At 47.0% G+C, this 24,800-nt stretch overlaps 1 protein-coding gene across 5 annotated transcripts in view; it reads left to right on the forward strand.

The window, feature by feature from the left end:
• DNMT3A (DNA methyltransferase 3 alpha) overlaps positions 1-24,800 on the forward strand; it is a 1,977,379-nt gene that overhangs the window by 1,357,318 nt on the left and 595,261 nt on the right. For all 5 annotated transcript variants that reach the window (XM_086928111.1, XM_086928112.1, XM_086928113.1 and 2 more), the window contains one exon: positions 23,097-23,141. In XM_086928111.1, the coding sequence (XP_086784237.1) occupies positions 23,097-23,141 (45 nt within the window). The remainder of the gene's footprint in view (positions 1-23,096; positions 23,142-24,800) is intronic.

Consider the following 24,800-nt stretch of genomic DNA (forward strand, 5'->3'; position numbering starts at 1 on the left):
GATTTTGTGTATTGGGTAGGACAGGCCTGAAAGGAATGAGACATACCTGGGGCGCACAAGGTGCCCTGTGCATACACCGGCTCAAACCAGTTGCTGGGGCACTCCAGCCCCAGCTCTGGCGCGAAACCGGACAATAATGAAATGAAATGAAATGAAAAAGAAATTTCTAAAGCGCACTGCGGCCAAGCGGCTTCCTGGCGCTAAGGAGCACATCAGAATCTACAGAGGGTCCCAAGGAGGTTAGCCGGGGAATGCCTGAAGAAAAAGAAAAGTTTTAGGGCTTTACGAAAGTGAGAAAAAATAGGGATAGAGCGAATGGAGAGAGGGAGATGGTTCCAAATCTGGGGGGCCAGCACAGAGAATCGGGTGCCCCCCGTGCGGGATTTGCGGAAGCGGGGGACGTGAAGAAGAGAGAGAGAAGAAGAGCAGAGAGAACGGCTGGGGGCGTGAGAAGAGATTAGAGAGTTAATGAAAAGCGGGGCAGAGCGAGCGTGCGCCCGGAAGGCCAAGCAAGCTAATTTGAACTGAGACCTGAAAAGAACCGGGAGCCAATGGAGGGTTTTGAGGGCCGGGGTGATGTGGGAGGATTTGGGAAGAGGAAGGATAAGGCGGGCCGCCTGGTCTTGGATGGCCTGGAGACGGCGAGTTTCGTAGGCGGGAATACCTACGTACAAGCCGTTTCCATAATCCAGGCGGGATGTAATGAGGGCCGTGATAATGGTTTTGAGAGCATCAACAGAAAAGAACCGGGAGATCTTGCGGATTAGACGGAGGGAGGAAAAACAAGAAGACACGACGGAACTGATTTGGGCGTGCATGGACAGATCATTGCTGATCTTGATGCCCAAGGTCCGGACAGAGGGGACTGGGGAGGGGGGAGGACCAAAAGAAAGGGGCCAGTGAGCTGAGGACCAGGGATTAGACGAGCCACCCGTGAGGACGAGCTCTGTCTTATCGGGATTGAGCTTCAAATGATTGAAGCTCATCCACTGGGAAATGAAAACAAGAGTGGAACAAAACTTAGGGAGAGAGTCAGCTGGGGATGAAAGATCAAAAACGAGCTGGAGGTCGTCTGCGTAATTGTACACAGAGACCCCCAGCTCGAGAAGAGAGGAGATGAGGGGACGGATGTAAAGATTGAAGAGAAGTGGGGAAAGGGAAGAACCTTGAGGGACCCCACAGGTGACCGGAAGAAGGGGAGCAGAAAAATCAGAAAGGTGAACTGCCTGTGATCTGCCTTGAAGGAAAGACGCGATCCAGGAGAAGGCAGTGCCTTGGATGCCCGCTGCGCTGACACAGTCGAGAAGGATGGCATGATCGACCGTGTCAAACGCAGCGGACAAGTCCAAAAGGACCAAGGCCTGGGGGAGGTTGCTGTCAGCCTTCCCCTTAAGTTCATCCAGGACCGCGAGGACCACACCCTCAGTGGAGTGGCCAGGACGAAAGCCCGCCTGGTGGGAGGCCAAGAGATGATTCTCCTCAATGTAGGTGGAGAGGCAGGATGTCACGTAGCTTTCGAGAATCTTCCCTAGGTAGGGGAGAAGGGAGATCGGCCTGAAATTAGATGGGAGAGAGGGGTCCAGGCCAGCCTTTTTCAAGATAGGAAAAACAATAGCGGATTTAAAGGAGGGGGGAACACAGCCCGAGGCCAAAGAAGTGTTGAGAAAAGTAAGGGGGGGGGATGGGACAGTTAATATAGAGAGTTCTGAGGATCCGTGCGGGAGCACAGTCCGCAGGAGCACCGGACTTGACCTTGACAAGCAGGTCAAGAAAAAGCTCAGATGAAATTGGTTCAAAATGATCCAGAACAGAGGGAGACAGGTGAGAATGATCAGACAGTTCAGGTTGAGACACAATGGGAATATTGGCCTTAATGGTAATGATTTTATTGATGAAATAATCGTTCAAAGAATGACAGAGAGATTGAGAAGGGGCAGGGGAAAGACAGGCGCGATCAGAGGTGGCAAGACTGTGAACTAGTGAGAAAATCTCACGGGATTTGTTGGCCGAGAGGGCCACTCGCTCAGTGAAGTACTTAGATTTGGCCGCTAAGATGGCTTTTTTATAGTTATTAAGGAGGGCTTTGTATTTGAGGCGGAGGGTAGGGCAGTAGTTGCGTCGCCAATGACGCTCCGAGCGCCTAAGCTCTAATTTCAGGGATTTAAGGTCACTGGAAAACCACTTGTGAGCGTCATGGGGGCGAGCTGATTTGATCTTTTTAAGTGGGGCGACCTGGTCGCAAGCAGAAGAAAGCCAAGTGTTGGTAGCATCCGCCTGACTTTCCAAAGGCAGGTCAGTCAGGGTAGGAGCAGATGAAGACAATAAGGATGAAAGATCGTTAAGATCAGTCTTATTCCAGCTTCGAGCCAAGATGTTTTTAGGCAGGGGGGCTTTCTCAGCTTGACCCAAGTGGATAGAAAAGGAGATCAATAAAGATAGGAGCTGGTCCCATTCCAAATTAGATTAATCCTGACTTGAAACTTGAGTTCACACTCTGCACACGCGTCCCGTGGGCCTCCTATTACTTACCTAAGGTTTGGGTAGTGTAGTCCCAGCGATCCTACAGCCTCTAGACAGCTCCATTCCTTCTATCGACTTTCTCAACCCACTTACTTAGTATATGGTTTGACGTGCCCCTAGGGCACCATTGTAATTTGTGCAACTTAAACGTATTTTTCTTAAGAGTCCTGTCATGTGCTTAGCCCTCTGATCTCATAAAGAGTTCAGAGGTGTTTGTTAATAATAAATATCTTGTTTATTTTTATAACAACCTGTGTGGTGTCCTTTCACTTGGTATTCAAGGGGTTATATGTGGTAAAACAGCTGGCTTCACATGCCAAAAGAGTTTAGCCTAAGACTGCTTTGTCCATGCTACCATTAGGATAGCTGGTCTATAAGGTTGACTTACAACCAATCACCATAAGGGTTGTTTGGACTGATACAAGGTGATCACTAGAACTAGTGAGCATCATATATCAGGCCAACTTCTCACATTGAGGACATTAGAGCCGGTATTGCAGTCTCGGCGTGTTCAGATATCACTAAGACATCGCCAGCGTAGGCGTTAATTTTGACTGTACAATCGCCAAAACGTATACCTTTAATCCGATCATTATTCCTGAGATGGTAAAGGAAGGGTTCAATAGCAAGCAGGAATAGTGAGGGGGAAAGGGGACAGCCTTGCCTAGTGCCTTGTTCTAGTTTAAAGGAGGATGGGAGACAGCCACCCACTCTATCTCTGGCTGAGGGATTGGAGTAGAGTGCCATTACCATACGAATGAATTCTCCCCTAATTTGAATTTATCTAGCACCACTTTCAGGTAGGACCAGTCCACTTTATCAAAGGCCTTTTCAGGGTCTATGGTAATTGCAACTGTTGGGGAGTCGGTGACTTTAGCCTTTTCTAGTATATGAGCTAAGATGCGCGTATTATCGCTAGAAAGTCTGTTTTTTAAGAAGCCCACTTGTGAAAGGTGGATGAGTTTGTGTAAGAATTTCTGTATACGTTTCGCGAGAATCATAGCATAAATTTTACAATCTAAATTAATTAGCGATTTTGGCCTGTAGTTTTTTTTGAGTGACGGGTCTTTCCCTTCCTTGGGAATCACTGCTATGATGGCTTCAGCTGGAGTACCGCTAACTTGACCTGTATTGGCAAATTCATTATATAGGTCAAGTAAAGGCTGAGTCAGTAACGGAGTGAAGCATTTGTAAAACCTTACATTAAACCCATCTTGGCCCGGGGGCTTTTCCAGATTTAAGTGCTTTAATTAAGATTTCAATTTCCGGGGCAGTGATCGGGTTATTAAGTTCTGATTGATCTTGGGCCGATAACGAGGGAAGCGAGCAATTGTTAAGATAATCATCTGTTTTAGAGCTGTCAAGATCTTTGTTTTTGCTGTATAAACTGTTATAGAAATCCTTAAAAACGTCTGCGATTTTAACGGGGTCAGAGTGAGACACCCCGGATTGGTCTGTTAAGCTCTTTATCACGGGTTACTGTAGTTTAAACTTCAGGTAAGAGGCAAGGCTCTTGCCTGCTTTATTGGATTGACATAATTTGGTGTTCTTTTGTGTTTTCAGCCATATCCCTGCTCTTTCACTGACTTATCTTATCGTATTCATATTTTTTATTCATTATTTCATTCAGGGCAAGGGTATCTCAAGTGATTACATGTCTCTTCTCTAGTGTAGCAATGTCTTGTTCCAAACGTAGAAAGTTGTTATTAGCGTCTCTGTTCATAGCCGCTCTTATTTTTATGAACTCGCCTCTGATGTTGCATTTAAGAGCTTCTCAACGTGTAAGGTCAGATGTTTCACCCCCTTAATTGGACATAAGGTAATCCTATATTGCATTTTCAATGGCTTGACTATGGGTGTCTATTTCTAACACGGCATTATTAAGTCTCCAAAGATTTGTTCTCTTGACATTATTCATCAGGGTGATACATGAATGATCCGAGATCACTCTTGGTTCTATCGAGGTTTCTTCGATTCTAGTTGAAGCGTTCCCAGATATGAGTATATAATCAATGCTTGAGTAGGTGTTGTGCGGCGTCGAGAAGAAAGTGTAGTCTCTCCCTGTGGGGTTTTGTAGTCTCCATGAATCTATCAAATTAAAACGTGAACAAAGATTGAGAAGGGTTTTGTGAGAGGTGTCGGGGCGGAAAGGACAGCGAGAATCCCTGTCTAGTGCCATGTGCAAAGGTAAGTTGAAATCACTGGCCATTATGTGTATTGCATTATCCGGGATCGTACAGATATTTTCACACAACTCATTCCAGAAATTCGAGTCGTCCTTGTTAGGGGCATATATGTTAGTGACAAAAAATTCTTTGTCTTTTGATAGCTTTGTGGAGATCCATCTCCCTTTAGTGTCAGAAGTACTATTTAGTATGTCAATATTAGTTTTCTTTGCTATTAAGGTCAGAACCCCATTCTTTTTCCCTAGTGCGTCAGAGCCCACAACTTCGCTGTATGATCTGTTCCTAAGTGAATAGAATTGTGTTGAGTCGATTTTTGTCTCCTGGAGTGAAATAATGTCTCCTTTTTGTTTATAAAGATAAAGTATCTTTCTCCTTTTGATCGGATGGTTAATGCCTTTTACGTTTAGTGAGACAACTTTAAGACTATTGTTTTTGTGTGCCATGTTAAACATATGGAATTAATTCTATTCCGGGAACAGCAAACTTTAACTACATAATTATAGCTAATTTTAAGTGCTTAAAAGAGCTGAGTTTGCCTTAGGAGCTGTACCGTGTACCCTATTGTACAATCACTATTACGCTAACTCCTAAGGCTGTCCCATTTGAGCGTAATGTAAACATTAACAAGGAAATGTTAGTACTTGAGATTTTAACTTCCACTGGGAAATAATCCCAAAGGAAGGCCAGGCGCAGCAATTAGAGGATGCTCTAACTGCATTAGGTCTGAAACAACTGGTGGTCGGCCCCACTCATGAGAAAGGGCACACTTTGGACCTGATATGGGCATCACCCGCACAGTCTAACCCCTTGACCATTTCCACTTGCTCGTGGTCGGATCATTTCCTGTTGCAGGGCCATTTTTCTTTCACTACGCAGACTATACATGTCCCTTTGAAATGGAATATGCGGCGCAGTTGGAACAAAGTCAATGCCAGTGATCTGATGGCTTTCTTTTCCAACCATGCTCCTCCCAAGTATAGCACCTTAGAAAGTGCCGCCGTCATGCAAACACTTAAGGAGGCGGTGGAGACTGTTGCGCCCGCTCGCAGGGTTAGAACGGCCGATAAGAACAAGGCGGCCCCCTGCTTTGAGGCGCTGCGGCAACACAAACAATCCCTCCGCCAATATGAAAGAGCATGGCGGAAAAAATATGACTTTATCACACATGCAGCTTATACCACAACATTTGCCGCCTATAAAAGAGCAATTCTAACTCTTAAAGCTGCTTTTTATGAGACTAGGATAACTGAAGCGGACAATCCACAGAAGGAGATTTTCAAGGTTCTAAATGAACTGAGGAAAGAGAGAGGAAAAAAAACGGCTTTCACACAAGTAGATTGCCAAAAATTCCAAACTTATTTTATGGGAAAGATAAGCGATCTGCTGGTGACTATCCAGAACACTCCAACTTTCCCCTGTCCAATTGAGCCAACATTTCACTTTCCGGTGGTGGACACCACCCTGTCCTCCTTCCCTGCTCTTACAGATGAACAACTGACTGTGCTAGCGGGGAGGGTGCAATCAGGCTCCCCTTCTGATCCCTACCCCCCTAAGATTTTTAGATTCGCTTTACCCGGTATAAAGGACAGGGTGCTCCCGCTCCATAACCTTTCTTTGGAAACCCAACAGGTCCCGAGCAATTTCAAGGAGGCTCGGGTGATCCCGCTGTTAAAAAAGCCTGGCGCGGATGAGAAGGATCTGAAGAATTTCAGACCTATCTCACAGCTGCCATTTGTAGCAAAAAAATTAGAAAAGCATGTGCTGCAGTCCCTTGCTTGCTACCTTGAGGCCAATCATCTTCTTGAACCCAACCAGGCGGGTTTCAGGCCACACTATCGTACGGAATGCTTTCCGTATTGGACGAGATGAGAATGAAAGCGGATAGGAAGGCGCCGTGTGCTCTGGTCCTGTTGGATCTATCCGCGGCGTTTGACACGTTTAATTATAGTCAACTTATGTCGCGGATTGTTGACCTGGGGATCCAGGGCACAGCCAATGCTTGGTTAGCTTCCTTCCTTAAAGATTGCCCCCAAAGAGTCCAACTAACAGACCTGGTATCTCATCCCGGGACCTTGACCTGTGGAGTACCGCAGGGATCAGCCCTGTCCCCTTTGCTTTTTAATGTTTATTTGCAGCCTTTAATTGATGCGCTAAATCAGTTGGAATGTAGGGTATATAATTATGCCGACGACACTCAAATTCGGATCCAATTAGACCAGTCGCCTACATCGCAGGAGAGAATGCAAGATATTCTGATATTTACGGTGAATTGGATGTCTGCAAACTCTTTAAAACTAAACCCTGATAAAACGGAGGTGCTGGCGGTCACAACAGCAACAAACCCCTGGAATTAGCTGTTTTGGCCTGATGAACTGGGAGAGCCTCCAGAACCAGCGTCCATAGTAAAATGTCTAGGGATAAAAATCGATGCTACCCTATTAATGTCCCAACAAGTCGCGGCAGTGGTAGGAACTTGTGTGGGACTGCTGCAACAACTTCGGAAATTATCATCGCTGCTATCCTTCTCTACTATCCGGACGGCGGTCTCAGCCTTGATCCTGGCCCGTCTGGATTATGGTAACTCCCTCTATGTCGGGCTACCAAAAAAATCCCTCGCCAGGCTTCAAGGACTTATGAATGACGCAGCCAGGTTGATTTTCATAAAACCCAGGAGGACACATGTCACTCAGTTGTTGCAGGACTTACACTGGCTACCAATATCTCAGCGAGTGAAATTCAAAAGTCTCTGTATCATTCACAAAGCCATTTATGGCTCAGCCCCGAACTTCATCAGGGACAAATTGGTCCTATTCGTCCCCAGCAGGAGGCTGCGGTCTTCTGAAGCTTGTCTCCTTGTATGTCCACGTTTCAAGCGATCAACGCTGGGGGGGGGGAGCCTTTTTGACTACGATGCCACCAATATGGAACAGACTCCGGGAAAGCTTGCGCAAAGAGACCAAATTGCTCACCTTCAGGAAAAGATTAAAAACTATTCTCTTCCCGGAAGTTTGGACCTCTATGTAAGCACTCCTGACCTTCCGCTTCTCCTTATGGTCCCCTCTTGGATAGCGCTTAGAGACCTCCCCGGTGATAATGTGCTATAGAAATGCCCCATAACATTACATTACAAGATACAAGGCATTTAAACGTTTACTAAGATGTTCACCTAAAAGTGGAGAGCTAGTAATAGTATAGGGATAATCTAGAAGTCAGCTAGTAAAGGACCATTAACCATTAGTGAGCAGATAGCCAGAAGTTAGTATGGCCCGCTGGCGAGTTGAACATTATACTTTGAACTAGAGAAAGAAGTGTTGCATACAATTAAACTGAACAGGTACATTGGCAGAAAAATATCCTATTTGAACCTTTAACAAGCTGCAACGTGCGTTATGAAAGTGCTGCAAATGAACAGTGAAATGACCTATGCCAAACATTAGATCAATAGACAAGTACTTAGATTAACTAAGAGAAGCACTTGGAAGGCATTCAGGTGCCTACAATGGATGAACCTGGCGTTGCAGTATCCATTGAGGAATCGTCTGGGCCATCGAGGAATCTTTTCAGTTGCAGAGGGTCCGTGAAGACTTGAGGTACCCCTTGAATCATCACTCTTGCTGGGCCTGCAAATCCAAACTGGTAGTTCAAGGAACGTAGCCAAGGCCTGAGAGCAAGGAAACCTTTCCTGACATCCACTGTCTCTTTACTGTAGTCCTGGGAGAAAAAGATTTTGTTGGTTTTCCAAAGAAAATGAGTGTTGTTGCGCATGAAGGCTAGGATCTGCTCAACATGTTGGTAGCGGAGAGGTTTGCATACAATTGGTCTTGGACCTTTTCAGTTTGGTGTAATTCTTGAAGGGACTCTGTGAGCCCGATCAAATTCCAAAGGATTGCTGAAGGACAGGTTAGTTGCTTGTGTGAAGCAGGATTCCAGGAAGGAGATGCACGACCCAGCTGGATCCTCTGATCCCTCAGGAATTCCAGAAATACGTAGGGTTCCTCTTCGATTTCTGTCTTCAAGTTCAGACAGCCTTTTTGTCAGAGAGTCCGTTGTGGTAGACAGTTGTTTAAGAGATTTACAGACTTTAGACTCTGTGTCCTCCAGATGACCTATTCTATTCTCCGTTTTGGATAGCCTGATATTGGTATCTCTGATGTCCTGTCTAATTACAGAGATTTCCTTATTTGTTGATTTTGCCAAATCATGAACCTCTGCCAGCTTATTCAGTATTGTTTCCATTGTTACGTTAATGTCTTGTTTTCCTTTAGTAGGTGAGTCAGGGTTCGGAGGGTCGGCCTTGAGTCTCTTAAGGTTCTTGGCTTCTTTTTCCCCCATGTTGCGTGTGCGTGATGGACGCAGTACTTATGTAGTTTGTAGGCTGCAGGTACTAAGCTGTATTTTGCAGGCAGTATGACATAGAAAGTAAACTTTTCCCCTTACACAGTTCTTGTAGAGGATCCATAGATCTTGTAGAGGATATGGCACTAGTCTCCTAGTGGTTACTTACTATAAAGTGATAGCAGGTATTGAATCAGGAGTGTTAAGAACATACACTTTACACACCAGCGGCCATCTTAGAGTCAGGCAAAGCTGCTGTTAGAGATAGGCATCCCTAGGCGGCAGCCATTTTGAAGTCAGGCATCGTGAATGAATAGTATAAAGATTATAACGTTAGTACATCACAGTTATCATTGGTATCACGCAAAGCACTGGGGCCCTGACAGGTTGACATATGTCAGCTGTGTGTCAATTGAGGGGCAGCAGAGGTCTGTCCAGCATTACCTGCAACTGTGTATCAGCTTGTTCTCCTGTACTATTCCTCACTTGCCGGGCAAATGGCATAACATTTAAAAGTTGTTTATGTTGCCAGCTCGTGACCGCATTCTTCAATATATACCTGCACCGCCGAATTGCTGGATCGGGATGTATGCCAGGGAGCGATTGAGTTGCTATTTATATCCGCTGCTGGATTAATGAAAGAGCAGAGCTAAGCAGAATTGAGCTAATGGGACACTGCTTCATGAGATGCGTTGAGATACAGTGCGGGTTAAGTAGACTGTTCAGTCGAATTACAGTACGCTCAGAAAGGGATGGTTTGAAGCCAGTGCGAATCAGAGTATGCCCGACATTTTAGGCACGAATGCGCAACATACCTGGAGTCAGCGTCAGATGTCTCGGAATGGTTCAGAGTGATTCCGCCTTCGTAAATCTCAGTTTAGCGGCATATCCTTGATTTCAATGCCTTCTCCGCAAACTCTACATCCGTGAGAGGTCTTTTGTCTGCGCTCAATACTTTCCGCAGACGTGCTCCGGTGTATAGGAGCTCCGGCTTGAACGGGGAGATCAGGCCCCTGGTCGGGCTGGTCTACTCTCGATAATGCTCTCAAAAGTGCAGGGATTTTATTCAAAAGAGAGCTGTGGGTGCACACCGCATTCTACCACTTTTTCTTGGTAGCAGGGCTGTCGCTACTCTTAGATAGTGCACATAAAGACGATTACAAATCTCAAGCCATTGATACCCACTATGTACTCTTTTTAATAGTTTAACCCCTTTCTGTGTGTTTGCTGTGATCACCGTGTCATTATTGATTAAGAAATCTTTAAATACATAGCAATTTAGTGGGAATAGGGAATTGCATATCCAAAGTAAATGTTTTCATTAAATCTCCCTGCTCATTCAGTGCAAACAAGGCATAGCATTTTTTTTATGAAATCCTTTGCCGTAAATTATCGATTACATTCTTATTATTTTTTGATTGTTTCTGCTGCTTACTTATCAGTTGACTGTTGGTGTGCTATGTCTTACCATTGATTTAATAGTTGGATACTGGTAATTTTTTCGGTTGTACTCGTGTCACTTCCTATTTCCCACGTGTGTGTGCATAGACAAATTGTGCCATGCACCTGGCCTTTATACAATTTCATGTACCTCCATGAAATGTTATTGTATTTTTACTGTGAGACCGTCAATATTCCTACATATTGATGCCTTAAAAAAAGCTCCTCCCTAAAATCGACACAAGTTTTCTTTCTAAATTAGTTAAACATCTGTGTTGAAAGGCGTCTGTATGTATGTATTGCACTTTGGATATATTGCACCTATAAAAAAAAACGCTTCGTCTTGCAGCTCCGCGTCCGTCGTCGACATCGTGATCGCCGGACTGATGTCACTGGAGTACTTAGACGCCACCCCCGCGCGCTGACGTCAGTTCCTCTTTTTTCCGCGCCAGCAAGCGCAGATCCGGGAAGAGCATACCCTTAGTCATTTTTTAACTACATTTTTGTCTATCTTTTTCGAGTCGACTTTGACTCCTGGTGCCAGTAGGGATGCCCGGTTTCAAGACGTGTGACGCCTGTCACCAACTAATGTCGGTTACCGACCCCCACCGCCGGTGTCTCAACTGTTTGGGGGCCGACCACGATGACAAGTTGTGCCCCGACTGCCGGGCCTTGACGTCGAAGGCTAGGTGGGAGCGTTCCCATAAGCTACTCGAGCTCCGGCAGTCGGCTCCGCGCCGCTCGATGTCCAGGTCGAGAAAGAAGTCGAGGGACCAGTCACAGAGCCGCAGTCATCACCGATCATCCGGATCCAAGTCCTCGCACTCGGGTAAGTCGAGGCATGGTAAAAATAAGTAGAAGAAGCATCGTCGTTCTTCGACTTCCCCTCGCCGGTCGCACGACTCGCCCGTGGGTTTGGGTGGCACCTCCCACGCGGCTCTGGTAGAGCCCGCACAGTCGCATCCAGCCCCACACCCTCCGGTCCCTGGACTCGATGCGACTCCGGAGCAGATCCGAGACTTCCTCGTGGCCATGAGGAGTCTCTTCCTGCCGTCGAGACCCGCCGGCTCGCCTTCGGGCCCTGCGGATCCGACTGGGGGTCCTAGCCCTTCGGTCTCAGCGCCGCTGGCGACTTCGGGACACCGTGGGATCCAGGCCTGGATCCCGGTCGACGCCAGTTGACCTTAAGACTCCTCCGCTGGCGCCGACCCCCTCGGTGCCACCTCCGGTGCCGTCCTCGGAGGACGCCTTCCCAGTTTCAGCCCCGGGCTCGGCGTCGGAGCGGTGCCGCTCGGCACCGTCTCCGACGCCGACTGGTGAGCTTTTCACATACTTGAACTTGAACATATGCCCCGGCTCTGTCATTTTTGACTGTTTATCAGGACACGGATGAAGAGGAGGACTGGGAGGTGTCTGAGGATCCTTTGACACAGCAGTGCCAGTTAAGTCAGGACTGGGCAGATGAGCTAGAGGAGGAAAGTGGTCTAGACACTTCGCCTGACACTGGTTTTCTCTCTCCTTCTTCCGTGTCTACGGAGGGAGTAACTTAAGCTGTGGCGCTGCCCAAGGGGGCCAAGGCCTTGGGCCTTGAGCTCCCTGCAGCGGCCGTGAGGACTAACCTCCTTACTGAGGTGCTTCAACCGCCAGTAAGCTCTTTGGAGCCTCTGCTGCAGTTTAATGAGGCCCTCACTGACGTTCTGATGGGCACTTGGTCCAAGCCCACTGCAGTTACTCCTGTGCATCGGAATGTGGCCCGGCTGCACTGACCAGCTCTGGGCGACCCTGCTTTCTGTCCACCCACCCCACCCCTAAGAATCTGGTTAGCCAGGACTCCACGTCCCAAACCGCATACCCTACCGCACCCCTGAACCGGGAATCCAAACGTTTGGCAAGAAACTGTTTTCCTCGGTCAGTCTAGGACTGCGGTCCATTAATACTGCATGCATTTTGGGCCGTTCCACCATTGTATCCCATATAGAGTGGGTGTATGTGCTGCCCCAGTGTCTGGAGGCGGCCAAGACAAGACTTGCTCAGGCTCTTGCTGAGGGGCGCGATGCAGCACAGTACTCCATTCGATGTGGACTTGACACCACGGACTCGCTGGGCAGAGCAATTGGAACTGCGGTGGCGATTCGTCGTCACGCCTGGCTGAGGTCCGCCAACTTTTCAGGGGATGTCCAGAGTACTCTCATGGACATGCCTTTTGATGGCCGTCGCCTCTTTGGCGTCAAGGCAGATAGCGCGCTGGAGCGCTTTAAGGACTCCAGGGCTATGGCCAAGTCCTTGGGCCTGTCGGCCCAGCACCAGCAAACTTCTGCCTTTCGCTTCTTTCGTGGCCACGGAAGGGGCGCCCCCGCATGTTCGTCCAGCCACAGGCCACAGAACCATCCTCAACACGGACGTGCATTCCGCCGTGGCGGAACGGGATCAGAGAGCCGGTCAGTCCACATCCGCTCCTGTAGCATCTGCCTCAAAGCCTTCCTAGTCCAAGCTTTCAGGCTCATTCCACGCCAGTGGGAGGCAGAGTTCGCCATCACCTGCTCCACTGGCATACCATCACTTTGTACAGGTGGGTGCTGCAAATTGTCCGAAGGGGCTACTCCCTCCCCTTCGAGATGACCCCTCCAGCCATTCCTCCGCAGTACCACCGCATGTCGGAGGATCACTTGCAACTCCTGCAGGAGGAAGTTACGGCCCTCTTCGCCAAGGCGGCCATCGAGTGCATTCCTGGCCCAGAAGTTGGGCGGGGTTGTTACTCCCACTACTTTCTGGTTCCCAAAAAGGGTAAATGGAACCTGCGCCCTATCTTGGACCACAGGAGCGTCAACGTCTTCCTCTGGAAGGAGAAGTTCAAGATTCTGACTTTAGCTCAGGTTCTGGCTGCTCCAGACCCTGGAGACTGGATGGTAGCTTTGGACATGCAGGACACTTTTTCCATATTCCTGTCCGGCCGGCCCATCGGCGTTACCTGCGGTTCACGGTGGGCCACGAGCACTTTCAGTTTACCGTGCTCCCCTTCGGCCTCACTAGTTCCCCTCGGGTGTTCACGAAAGTGATGGTGGTGGTCGCAGCTGATCTGCGCAGGTCAGGGGTTCCAGTCTTCCCCTATCTCGACGACTAGTTGTTGAAGGCGGGCTCGCCCCAGACAGTCGTCTCCCACCTCCTGACTATGTCTGACCTCCTGTATTCGCTCGGGTTCTCCATCAACATGCCAAAGTCACACCTGAGTCCCTTCCAGCAGCTCCTCTTCATCGGAGCAGTTCTAGACTCAGCACAGTTTTGGGTTTATCCTCCCGAGCAGCGGGTTCGGGATATTCAGGCTCTGATTCTGATCTTTCAGCCTTTATCCCGAGTTTCAGTCAGGATGGCCCTACAGCTGCTGGGACTGATGGCCTTCTGCATCCTGATAGTACATCACCCCAGGTGGTGGATGCAGGCTCTGCAGTGGGACCTGAAGTTCCAGTGAGCACAACATCAGGGCAACCTGTCCGACCACGTCCTGATCTCCGAGGGCACTGCGAGAAAGTTGCAGTGGTGGCTCACGGACCACTATTGGGTCAGTGACAGATCCCTCTTCCTACCCCAACCGGAGCACACAGTGGTGACGTATGCGTCCCTCCTGGGATGGGGGGCCACATGGGAGAGGCAGAGATCAGAGACCTCTGGTCTCCGGCGGAGTCCCTGCTCCATATCAATCTTCTGGAGCTGCGTGCGATCAGGCATTCCTTCCCTCAGTCCGGTGAAGTGTAGTGCAGGTGTTCATGGAAAACCCCACCGCATGTGGTATTGCAACAAACCGGCGGGTGGGGTTGTGGACCCTTTTTCAGGAGGCTCTGCGCCTCAGGTCACGGCTAGAACATCAGGGCATCACCCTGGTGGTTCTACACCTGGCAGGTTCTCTGAAATCCAGGGTGGATGAACTCAGCCGTCGGTGCGTGATGGATCACGAGTGTCGTCTGAACTCGGACGTGGCTCAAGGTCTCTTTCAGAAGTGGGGAAAGCCTTGGTTAGATCTATTCGCCACCGAAGAGAATGCACAATGTTATCAGTTCTACGCGTTGGAATTTCCAAGGCAGCAATCGCTCGGAGACGCTTTTCGTCGTGAGTGGAGTTGCGGTCTGTTGTACACCTTTCCGCCTATACCACTTTTGCCCAGAGTGCTGAAGAAGATCTGGTGCAACCGGGCCCAGGTCATCCTTGTGGCTCCGGATTGGGCACGAAAATACTGTATCCCGAGCTACTCAGTATGTCAATCGATCCCCCGATTAGACTACCTCTTCAGGAGGATCTTCTGTCGCAGCAACAGGGGACGGTCCGCCACCCGAACCTGTCTAGCCTTTACCTACATGCGTGGGGATTGAGCGGCGACAGTTAATGCTATTTGACTTACCTCCTGAAGTCAGTGATGTCATTCTGGCTGCCAGGCGTCCCTCCACGAAAACGGTATATGGCTGCAGGTGGAACAAATTGATGGCCTGGTCCACAGCAAAGGCTGTGGATCCCCTCTCTGCCCCTCTTTCTGAGGTTCTCCTCTTTCTTCTTTCCCTGGCCCAGCAGGGCTCTGCTCTGGGCACTATCAAGGGATATCTTTCGGCTGTTTCAGCCTTCTTGAGGCTTCCTGATCAGACTTCTCTTTTCAAGTCCCATGTTGTAAATAGATTCTTGAAAGGCATTACTCGCATGTTTCCTCCTGTTCCCTTTGTAATGCCTCAGTGGGACTTGAATCTGGTCTTAATCTATCTGATGTGTGCTTCCTTTGAGTCGCTCCATAACTGTCCTTTACGTCTTCTGACTCTCAAGACTGCATTCCTGGTTACCATCACCTCTGCCAGAAGAGTGAGTGAGCTCCAGGCTCTTTCTTCTAAACCTCCTTTCCTCTCTGTCCATCTGGACAAAGTTGTTCTGAGGACTCGTCCTTCTTTTCTGCTCAAGGTGGTTACTGCCTTTGACATCGGCCAGACCATTACCTTGCCCACCTTCTTTCCGCCTCTGCATCCCTCGAAAGAACTCCACCGTCTGGACCCAAAACATGCGTTCTCTTTTTACCTGAACCGCACACAACAGTTCCGGGTGGAGGACCAGCGATTGGCTGGTTATGTGGGTGCTAAGAAGGGACGGGCAGTCCACAAGCGGACCATCTCTTGCTGGGTCGTTTTGTGCATCAAGATCTGTTATTCCTTGGCTAAAAAGGAACCTCCTGAGGGGCTGCGCACCCATTCCACTCGGGCCACAGTGACTACTACTGCCTTGGGACGGGAAGTCCCTTTGCAGGACATTTGTCAGGCAGCTACGTGGGTCTCGCTGCACACGTTTGCTAAGCATTACTACCTGGACAGCCAAGTCCGGAGAGACAGCTTCTTTGGCCGTTCAGTTCTCCAGGACTTTCTGGTGTGATTTCGGTTCGCAGGTCCACCACCAGGGTTGGTATTGCTGAGGTATCTATTCTAAGGCAAGGAATCTAACACTAACGTGTTTCTTTCAGATGCCAAGTTACTTTCCTTCGTTAACAATATTTCTGTAAGAAATATTATCTAGCGATAGATTCCTTACCGCCCCACCCATCCTCACTGTTCTGCGAACCGACATCTAGGGTTAGGGACTGTTCGAGGCATATGAGCTGCAGGTTGTACACTGTGCATAGATCGCCACCTAGTGTTGGGCCCGGATGTTTGCAGTTTGTTGTTGTCCTGAGAAGTTCTTTGGAAGTCACGTGTTAGGTGACTCCTCCTGTGGACCACATTGCGCATGGGCATCGGCTCTATCCCTAGATTGTTTCTTTCCGCCAGCGGGCTTGGATGTGTTTCCTGCGCTCCATGTTTGGAACCAAATTTCATTCGGTGCGCAATCCTCACCCAGTTCAACAGTATGTACATCGATGCGATTCTCTACCACTTCGAAGTCTTCGATTCTGGTCGGCGACGGAGACCTTTGGGCCTACCTAGGCCTCACTTTCTGGCTCATGGAAAGGACGCCATTCAAAAAATGTCCTCAATGTGGGTCGAAGTTTCCCCACACTGACCTACATGAGGTGTGCAACCTTTTCCTCTCACCAGAGCACAAGGACAAAGACTGTTCGGCGTGTGCCTCATTCCGCTCCAAGAAGACCATTCGGGGCTGACGAGCTCGAAGAACTATGGCTCGCTCGTCAGCTTTGATCCCCAACAACATCTTCTACGAGGGCGTCGACGTGCCAGAACACCAGTACGCCAAGGAGAGCATCGGTTCCTCGGATGCCGAAGACGTAGAGGAAGTCACTCCAGCTCAACGGGTCGTAAGTAAGACCGTCGACCCCACCCCTTCCTCGACACCCTCAAAAAAGGCTTCGGTCACACCCTCACCTTGGGGTGCACACTGAAAGACTGCTTCCAACGCCCCGCCTTCGGGCCCGGCAAATAAGCCCATTCTGCCTTCAGGCGGCTCGGGCTCGAGCCAGCCTACTTCCGGTGCCGACCCAGTACCGACACCGAAGAAAAAGCCATCTTCCTCTTCCACGTCGACCGTTGCTTCGACACCCAAGCACACGGCGCCGAAGACTAGCAGCGGTTCATCGATGCCGAAACCGCACTCAAAGCTGAGTAAAAAATCAACCAAAGCTCCAGATTCACATGCACACTTTCGGAATCGAAAAAACAGGTTCCAGTGAAAGACACTTCGAAGGGTCACACTCCTAAGCCAGCTACCGACTCTGTGCCTAAAAGACCTATGCAGCCGAAAATTTAGACGCCAAAGGATTTGCCCTGCTCACAGTAACTTTTTACACCGGATCCACAGCAAAAAACTCTTGTAAAGGATCCTAAAACTGGACAATTGACTCTCAGCTCCAAGAAGAGACCACTTGAGGCGCCAGCACCTCCTCCCCCTGCAAAGAAGAGAGACATTGCAACCTCTCCCTTAAGGGTCCCTTCTCCACCACCTCCCCATACTGTTCCTCCTCCTACACCACCTCCACCTCATCATTCTCCTACACTATCTCATAATCCAGACGATGATGTATACACAGATTCTGATTATGAAGGTGGGGGTGCATATTACCCAGCACAGACTAATAGTCCCCATCAGTCACCTACTCCATGGGATGATTACAACACTCCTGATGTGCCTAACTTCCCTTAAGATGATGTATACCCTTCCACACCTTCCCCACCAGAAGACAACATAGATTTTAACCTATTGGTCCAAACGGCTGCACAATATCATGGGGTGGACTTACACACCGATGCAGTAGAGGAAGACTTCCTATTAGACACTTTTGACAACACACAAAGGTCTACTGCCATTTTACCAATGCTCAAGGGCGTCATCAAGCACGCAACAGAGGTTTTTAAAGACCCGTCAGAGCTAGGGTTGTCAATCCTCGCATTGAGAAGAAATATAAAGCGGCCCCTGCAGACCCAGTTAATATTAAAGGCCCAGCACAATTGAATTCTTTAGTGGTGTCCAATGCACGTAAACAAGCTAATTCCCAAACAACAGGTGAAGCCTCACCACCAGACAAAGAATCTAAGCTCCTTGACGCCTCTGGCAAAAGAACTGCGGTACAAGCAGCCAACATCTGGTGCATTGCCAACACCCAAGCGTTGCTGGCAAGATATGACAGGGCACATTATGAAGAACTAGAGTCTATCATGCAGCACCTACCTGATAAATATAAAAACAGAGCTAGAGAACTCATACAAGAAGGTAAAAATATCACCAATACCTCCATTTGTTGTGCCCTGGATGACGCAGATAACTGCCTCAAGGGCAAACAATACCAGCACCCTACTACTTAGACATGCCTGGCTACGTATTTCAGGGTTTAAACCTGAGTTACAAAACTCCATACTTAATCAGCCATTTGATGAGACACACTTATTTGCCCCAAATGTTGACGTGTCTTTAGAAAAAATGAAAAAAGACACTGACCCAGAAAAATCTATGGGAGCCTTGCAGCAGCAAGCTCAGAGACATTCTTTTCGTCGCTCATCATACAGAGGCAACACAAGAGGTTACTCTGCAGAAAGTCCCTCCTCTTCCTACAAACCCCTTGCCAATTCACATTCACAAAGGGCTACCAGAGAGGGGGTTACAGGGGTAAGGCAGAGGCAGAAAACAACACCTCCCGCTCTGCCTCTACCCCTACCCAATGACTTTCCTCCCCTTCCCCCCCAACATTCCACTCCTGTGGGGGAAAGACTCCAACAATTCCTGCCTGCCTGGATCAACATCACATCAGACAAGTGGGTGCTACACATTATTCAGTCAGGTTATGGTCTAGAACTAACATCTACCCTCCCAAACATACCACCCAAACAGCATCCAATGTCCCAAGAACATCTATCACTGTTAATGCAAGAAGTAGTATCTCTGCTAGAAAAAAGTGCAATAGAACTAGTTCCTCTACACCAGCAAAACAAGGGGGTTTACTCTCTATACTTTCTAATTCCAAAGAAGAACGGCTCTCTAAGGCCTATTTTAGACCTCAGACCGCTAAACATATACATACAGTCAGACCATTTTCACATGTTCACACTCCAGCAAGTCCTTCCTCTCTTGTCACAAGGTGGCTTCCTGGCTACTCTAGACCTCAAGGACGCATACTTCCACATTCCCATTCACAAGGATCACAGGAAGTATCTTAGGTTTGTAATAGACGGGCAGCACTACCAATTCAATGTACTCCCATTTGGAGTCACAACAGCACCAAGGGTGTTCACCAAGTGCTTGGCAGTGGTGGCAGCGCATCTACGAAGACAGCACATCCATGTCTTCCCGTACCTCGATGACTGGCTCATAAAAGCCAGCTCACACAATCAGTGCGTAAAACACACTCATGCCACCATTCAGCTGCACCACAACTTGGAGTTCACAATAAACCACACCAAGTCCCATCTACAACCATCTATCACGGAAAGTTGACCCGCACCAAGGTTTGTACACACATATTTAATTTATCCAATTTCTATATTTCACAGTAATAATATATATTCAAACAGAGACTTCCCACACATAAGAATTTCAAAAAAGAGTTGATTGTAGATTTTTCAGTTTTCTGTATTCAAGTTCTCTATCTGGGTACATTTTCCTGGGATCGTGGCAGAGATTAACGGGACTAGACCCCCCTTGGCCCTCCACATTGATGAAGCTATTGCAGGGATGAAAAACGAAGAATAACCGTCCAAACTGAAACTGTTCCCTTGATCCTACGTTTCTTGTAGGCAAATTATGTCTGCCAGCCCAATTGATTCTCTCCAAATAGGGTCATCCAGTTTGTTCCTGAGACCTGCAATATTCCAAGTTACAAACTGGATATCAGTACTAGCCGGAACAATAGCTACCCTGGGGGATGATTCATCCGTGCCAATCGGCACAATAAAATCATCAGTCAATTCCGGATTCAATTTTACTCCTTTTTCGTCCAAACCTAGGTAACCATTTTCCACTTGTTCAACCCGTCCCTCCTGGATAAGAGGTGTTTCCTGCTCATTAAGATTACTACTCCCCCCTGTATGTCAATCTATCCCCCCTAAATCGGATAGTGCGTCAAAAGGGTTAAAAACTGGGATGTTAAAAAAGTCTCCTGCACCCTGTATGTGGTGAAAAACCTTTTGTGGATAACCTCCATGAATAAAAGGGGCTTGCGGGATATTGACAGGGTGTCTGCTGTTGGCCCAATTTGTCCTATAGAATGGCGGATGTGAGGTCCTCATACCAGCTCTTTGAGGTGTCTGTGGATAAAAATATTCTAGATCAAAAGTCATGATCGCACCCCTACTGTTATAATTAGGGAAGCCACTGATATATTAGGCAACATGAGGGTGTCTAAAATTTACTACAATGCAGTCGCCCTCAACATCCTTAGCCTTGTATCCCACCCACCTTACACGTCTAACATTAATTATTTCGCCCCGTAAGTCAGGTCTCAGTGGCCTGTTTTCCTCTAACCAAAACATCACCTTGTTTTTCAACTCTTGAAAGGGCTCAACCTTGTTGTTACGCCATTCTGGAACCCCTACTAACACTATCACATACGGATAGGATTCTTTAGGAAGGTCCCCTCCTTTAATGTCATTCCTGCTATTTACAAACTCCGGTGTTACTTTGTCTGGCGAGATGACTTTAGTCTGTGGCCCATTAGACCCAGTCCTAACTTTATCTCCATCCCCCTTAACAGTGGGTATCTCTCTCACTGGGTTTAGTGGCTTCTCTTTAGTCCTATCTCCCACTGACGCAATAGGCCGAGTACTCCCATTTGATAACTTTCTGTTGGGGGCGGATTTCTGCGTAGTTTTCGGGGATTTGGGTAAATTAGATACAGTGTTTGGAGCTTGAGTCGCCTTTTCCAGATTCTTTAGTATTTCAGAGTTGACCTGGGTGGTATTTTGCGGGGCCTCCAACTGTGTGCCTAACCTTTTTAACCGCTCTACTACGGGCAAAATTAGAGACCTTACCAAGTGTTCTATTTTTTCTAAGGTACGAGGTATATCTTCAGCGCCACTTTGATCAATGTCTATGATATCAAGGGTGGAATTAGCTTGAGTTTGCGAAGTTGGCTCTCCCCGAGAGAGGATCTGATCGTTATTATTATGACTACCTAGGTTCTGCCTAGGTGACTGTTCTTTTAACCTCTTTACACGGCCCCCCTTCTGTGCTTTACCAACACGTTTACGTTTTGAAGCGGGCACTGGTGTACTTTCTAAAGATTGTTGTACAACTGTTTGGATTTTAGGTATCTCAATGCTCTTCCTGGCCCCGGAATCAACGCTCCGATAGGCCATGAAGGACACTAAGCTAGCATTCACCCCACTTCTGTCCGAGATGCCCTTATGTTCCGGACCTATCTCAGTTATTGCAGCATCTTGGCTAAGAATATTCGCAGGTGATGTCGCTAAAGCAATATGCCCCAACGAGGATCTTTTTTGTAGAGCAGGCTCCAGGGATAGGCGTCTGACCGTTCGGGCAATTTCCTTTTCAAGGGCCGAGGCAGCCATAGTGATAAAGGCGTCAATCGGGCCTATGATCTCCCCAGCTACACCCTTATTGTTCATATTTTGACCCTTCACGTTTTTAGGTGCCATACTTAATAGAGTATTAGTGAGTTAAGTTCTTGAAGTCAATTGAAGTCAAAAGGTCACCTTTCATCCACCGAAGTTAGTCCTGCAAAACGGAACCAAAGGGAATGGCCCAGTCCAGTCTCTTTCAGGCTCTGACGGGCTCTGACGGGCCCGCCCCTGGCCCCGGCGACCTGCGCAGCGGTGAACAGCTTCCAATTTGTAGAGCGTCCAAGGCCAGGGGGCGGGGCTCTCACCAAGCGCAGGACCAGGTGTTCTGGATCAGGCAGGGCCCCCCTGGAGATTGAGTCCCTGCCGCCTTGATGCACGACCCTCAGGCAGTCACAGGCAGTGCTGCTGGCTCCTCTGTGCGCCCGCCATCTCCAAAACGGGTAAGGCGCTGGTCCCGGTGATTTAACAAGCGCGGTGCTGCAAGTCATTGGGGTGAAAGCGCAATAATCAATGCGCTAGTTGCTGAATCGTCCTCGCAGTGTACCTCAATCTATTACGCCCACAACAGTGTCACAGAAGTATTAGTAGTTCCTGCTTTTGTTTGACTAATTTACACAACCTCCCTTCATGGTTTGCATTTGTTTGATGCACTTTATTAAACCCTTCTCCTTCTTACCAATTGTTAAAGAAATTGTTCTTTTTAAGCGCCCATGTTTTTTTAACCTAATGAGTACATTTATGGTCGGTAGATATATATATATATATATATATATGTTTGAATCATTAGCTTTGTCTAGCCTATTTTGTAGGTGTTATTGTGATACTTTATAAGATTGTATAGAATATATTCTGAGCAAAGTTTTATTTATTAGTAGTTCTATTTGGAGCTTTCATTCACATGAAGTTTCTCTGTTATCCAGGTTTTGACTGAGAGTGGGAGGACGGTGTAAAGTTCTGCCATCTTTGTATGAAAAGCTTGTCTTCTGTCCCTGCAATTAAAGCACCTTATTTCTTCTACAACTGTGTTCTGATTCTGTGTTTATGTTGATCAAAAACTGGTGATAGCGTTCAAGAGAAAATACTAGAACCAGTTGTTGTTTGTAGGATTGTGTTCAAAGCTGTATAGAGGTGAAAAGGGACGGGTTGTTGCTTTTGTTGTCAAGTTGGAGCAGACCTCAAAAAGTGCTAGCTATCCTCCTTTGAGCGCTTGATGGCTGCCAAATTCCCGGTAGATGAGTTTGCTCTATTGCTAGAGTTCATTCTTCCATTGGATTGACTATCTGAGATCTTGTTGCATGTACTTAGAAAAGCAACTTGGTTATGTATAGTAAACATTTGTATTCTCACAAAACTTAATTAGGCTTCAGACTGTAGTTAGAACTCTAAGCTGTATTTGCTATGTTAATGACGATAGAAAATATTTCCGATTTACCTTCTACTTGAGTTGTAAATTACACAATTCTCAATGCTGAGTCTGCACTAAACAAATCTGTGACTTTCAAATGAAATCTACCCAATAAATAGTTTATTTTCTGCTGTAGAGAGTGTAACATATAATAAAAGTAGTAATATTTATATCTCTGTAAAGTCTTTCTCTTGATGTTTTTAATTTTCTCGTTTTTGCTTATTTTAGAAAGGCTTGTCTTTGATGTTAGACAGAAAAGCAGAAATATTGAAGGTAAGTGATAAGCCTCCCCCTTTCGCTGCTAGACCTCCCTATTCAACAAACACACATTGCTAAGCCTGTTCAAGGGGATTTGGGATAGTTTGTGCTTAGGCCTCAATAACTTTTGTCACAATTTGTACATTGAAAACACTTTGATACATAGTTATTGATTGTTCCTATTTGTTTATGCTTATAATTGATGATCTACACAAGGTATATACAAATAATATACTCTCTGCTGTTAGAATACTTTAAATTGAATGGTGTGGTTGCTGTAATAATGATTTCTGACATTGACTTAATTATTTTTTTTATTGTATTTTTTACTGTATTGTATATTTATTAATTTGTATATGGTGGACATACTGATATGCATTTGAATTATTTGAATACATATATTTTTATAAAAAGGAGACTGTCATAATTGATAGCATAGTTCAAGACTATTGATAATGATTTTGTTCAGTGCACTTTGATTGACATAACAACGGAACTGATAAATGGTTGCAAAGTGTGAGCACAAAATGAAAAATTGTCTTTTTTGTTAGTTCCCACATAAGGTATCCACACCAATTTTGCCTCCTTTTCCCCCAACATCCTGGGGACTCTGTTAGTCCCCAGGGCTTGATGATTCCCCTGGAGGAGACCGAAATTTCCCAAAAGATAGCTAAATGCAAGGTTTTTTTTAAGGTTGGGGGGGGGGGGGGGGGGAGAGTTGAGGGAATAAGAAAAAAGTGCTGCAGCAGAAAAGGGTATGTTATTTTTCTACAAAGAGCATCAACAAAAGGTTTACAGTGCTAAAATCGTCAACTTCCCAGCTTTCAGTATCAGACAGACTTGATTCAGAAAACCGATTTGTTTACCACAGTTTTGGCATTCTACTGGCACATAGCCCACTTTTCCTATTTTTTGTGCTTTCAGCCTCTTTCCAGTTTGTGGTGGAAACAGGTGTGAAACCTATGACAGATCCTGGAAAGCTATACGTTTCTGAAAACTAGATCAAATTGAATTCAGCAAGGGGTTATTTATGTAGATCCTTCAAAGTTTTCCCATAGTTGGTAACAGATCAAAATAAAAGAATATTGAAATTGAGTAGAAAAATACAGCCATTTGTGACTGTTTTCGTTTGTAACTTCTTGTTGCCATGGCAGATTTTCTAGAGCAATATACTGTTTCGTCTGCTGGACCCTACTAGGTTGCGAGTATATAAAGGGTTTGTAGGTTTTCCAAGAACCCCAGGTACCAAGAGCCAACAACTGAACTGCACCTTAACCGCATCCCTGCTCATGACGAGCTCAGCTCGTCATGCAGTACAGCGCTCCTGTGCTTATGACGAGCTGAGCTCGTCATGAACAATGGGAAACAAGCATTTACAATGCAATGGTTTCGCCTTTGGAAAAGTTAGAGCTATTGGCATTGTAAATGACAAAATTTGTATTTATGTGTTGGTTTTAAAAACAGATAAATAAATGGCATTGTCATTTACATTGCCATTAGCTTAATCTCTCGCAAATGTGAGACCTATTGTACCCTACGGACGAGCTCAGCAGACAGCAATTACTACCACACACACACACACACACCCAGAGCCACACAGACACACACACCCAGAGCCACACACACCCCCCCAGAGCCACACACACACACACTCAGAGCCACACACACACACAC

Source organism: Lissotriton vulgaris, chromosome 6, assembly GCF_964263255.1.
Source record: "Lissotriton vulgaris chromosome 6, aLisVul1.2, whole genome shotgun sequence".
Classification (NCBI taxonomy): Eukaryota; Metazoa; Chordata; class Amphibia; order Caudata; family Salamandridae; genus Lissotriton; species Lissotriton vulgaris.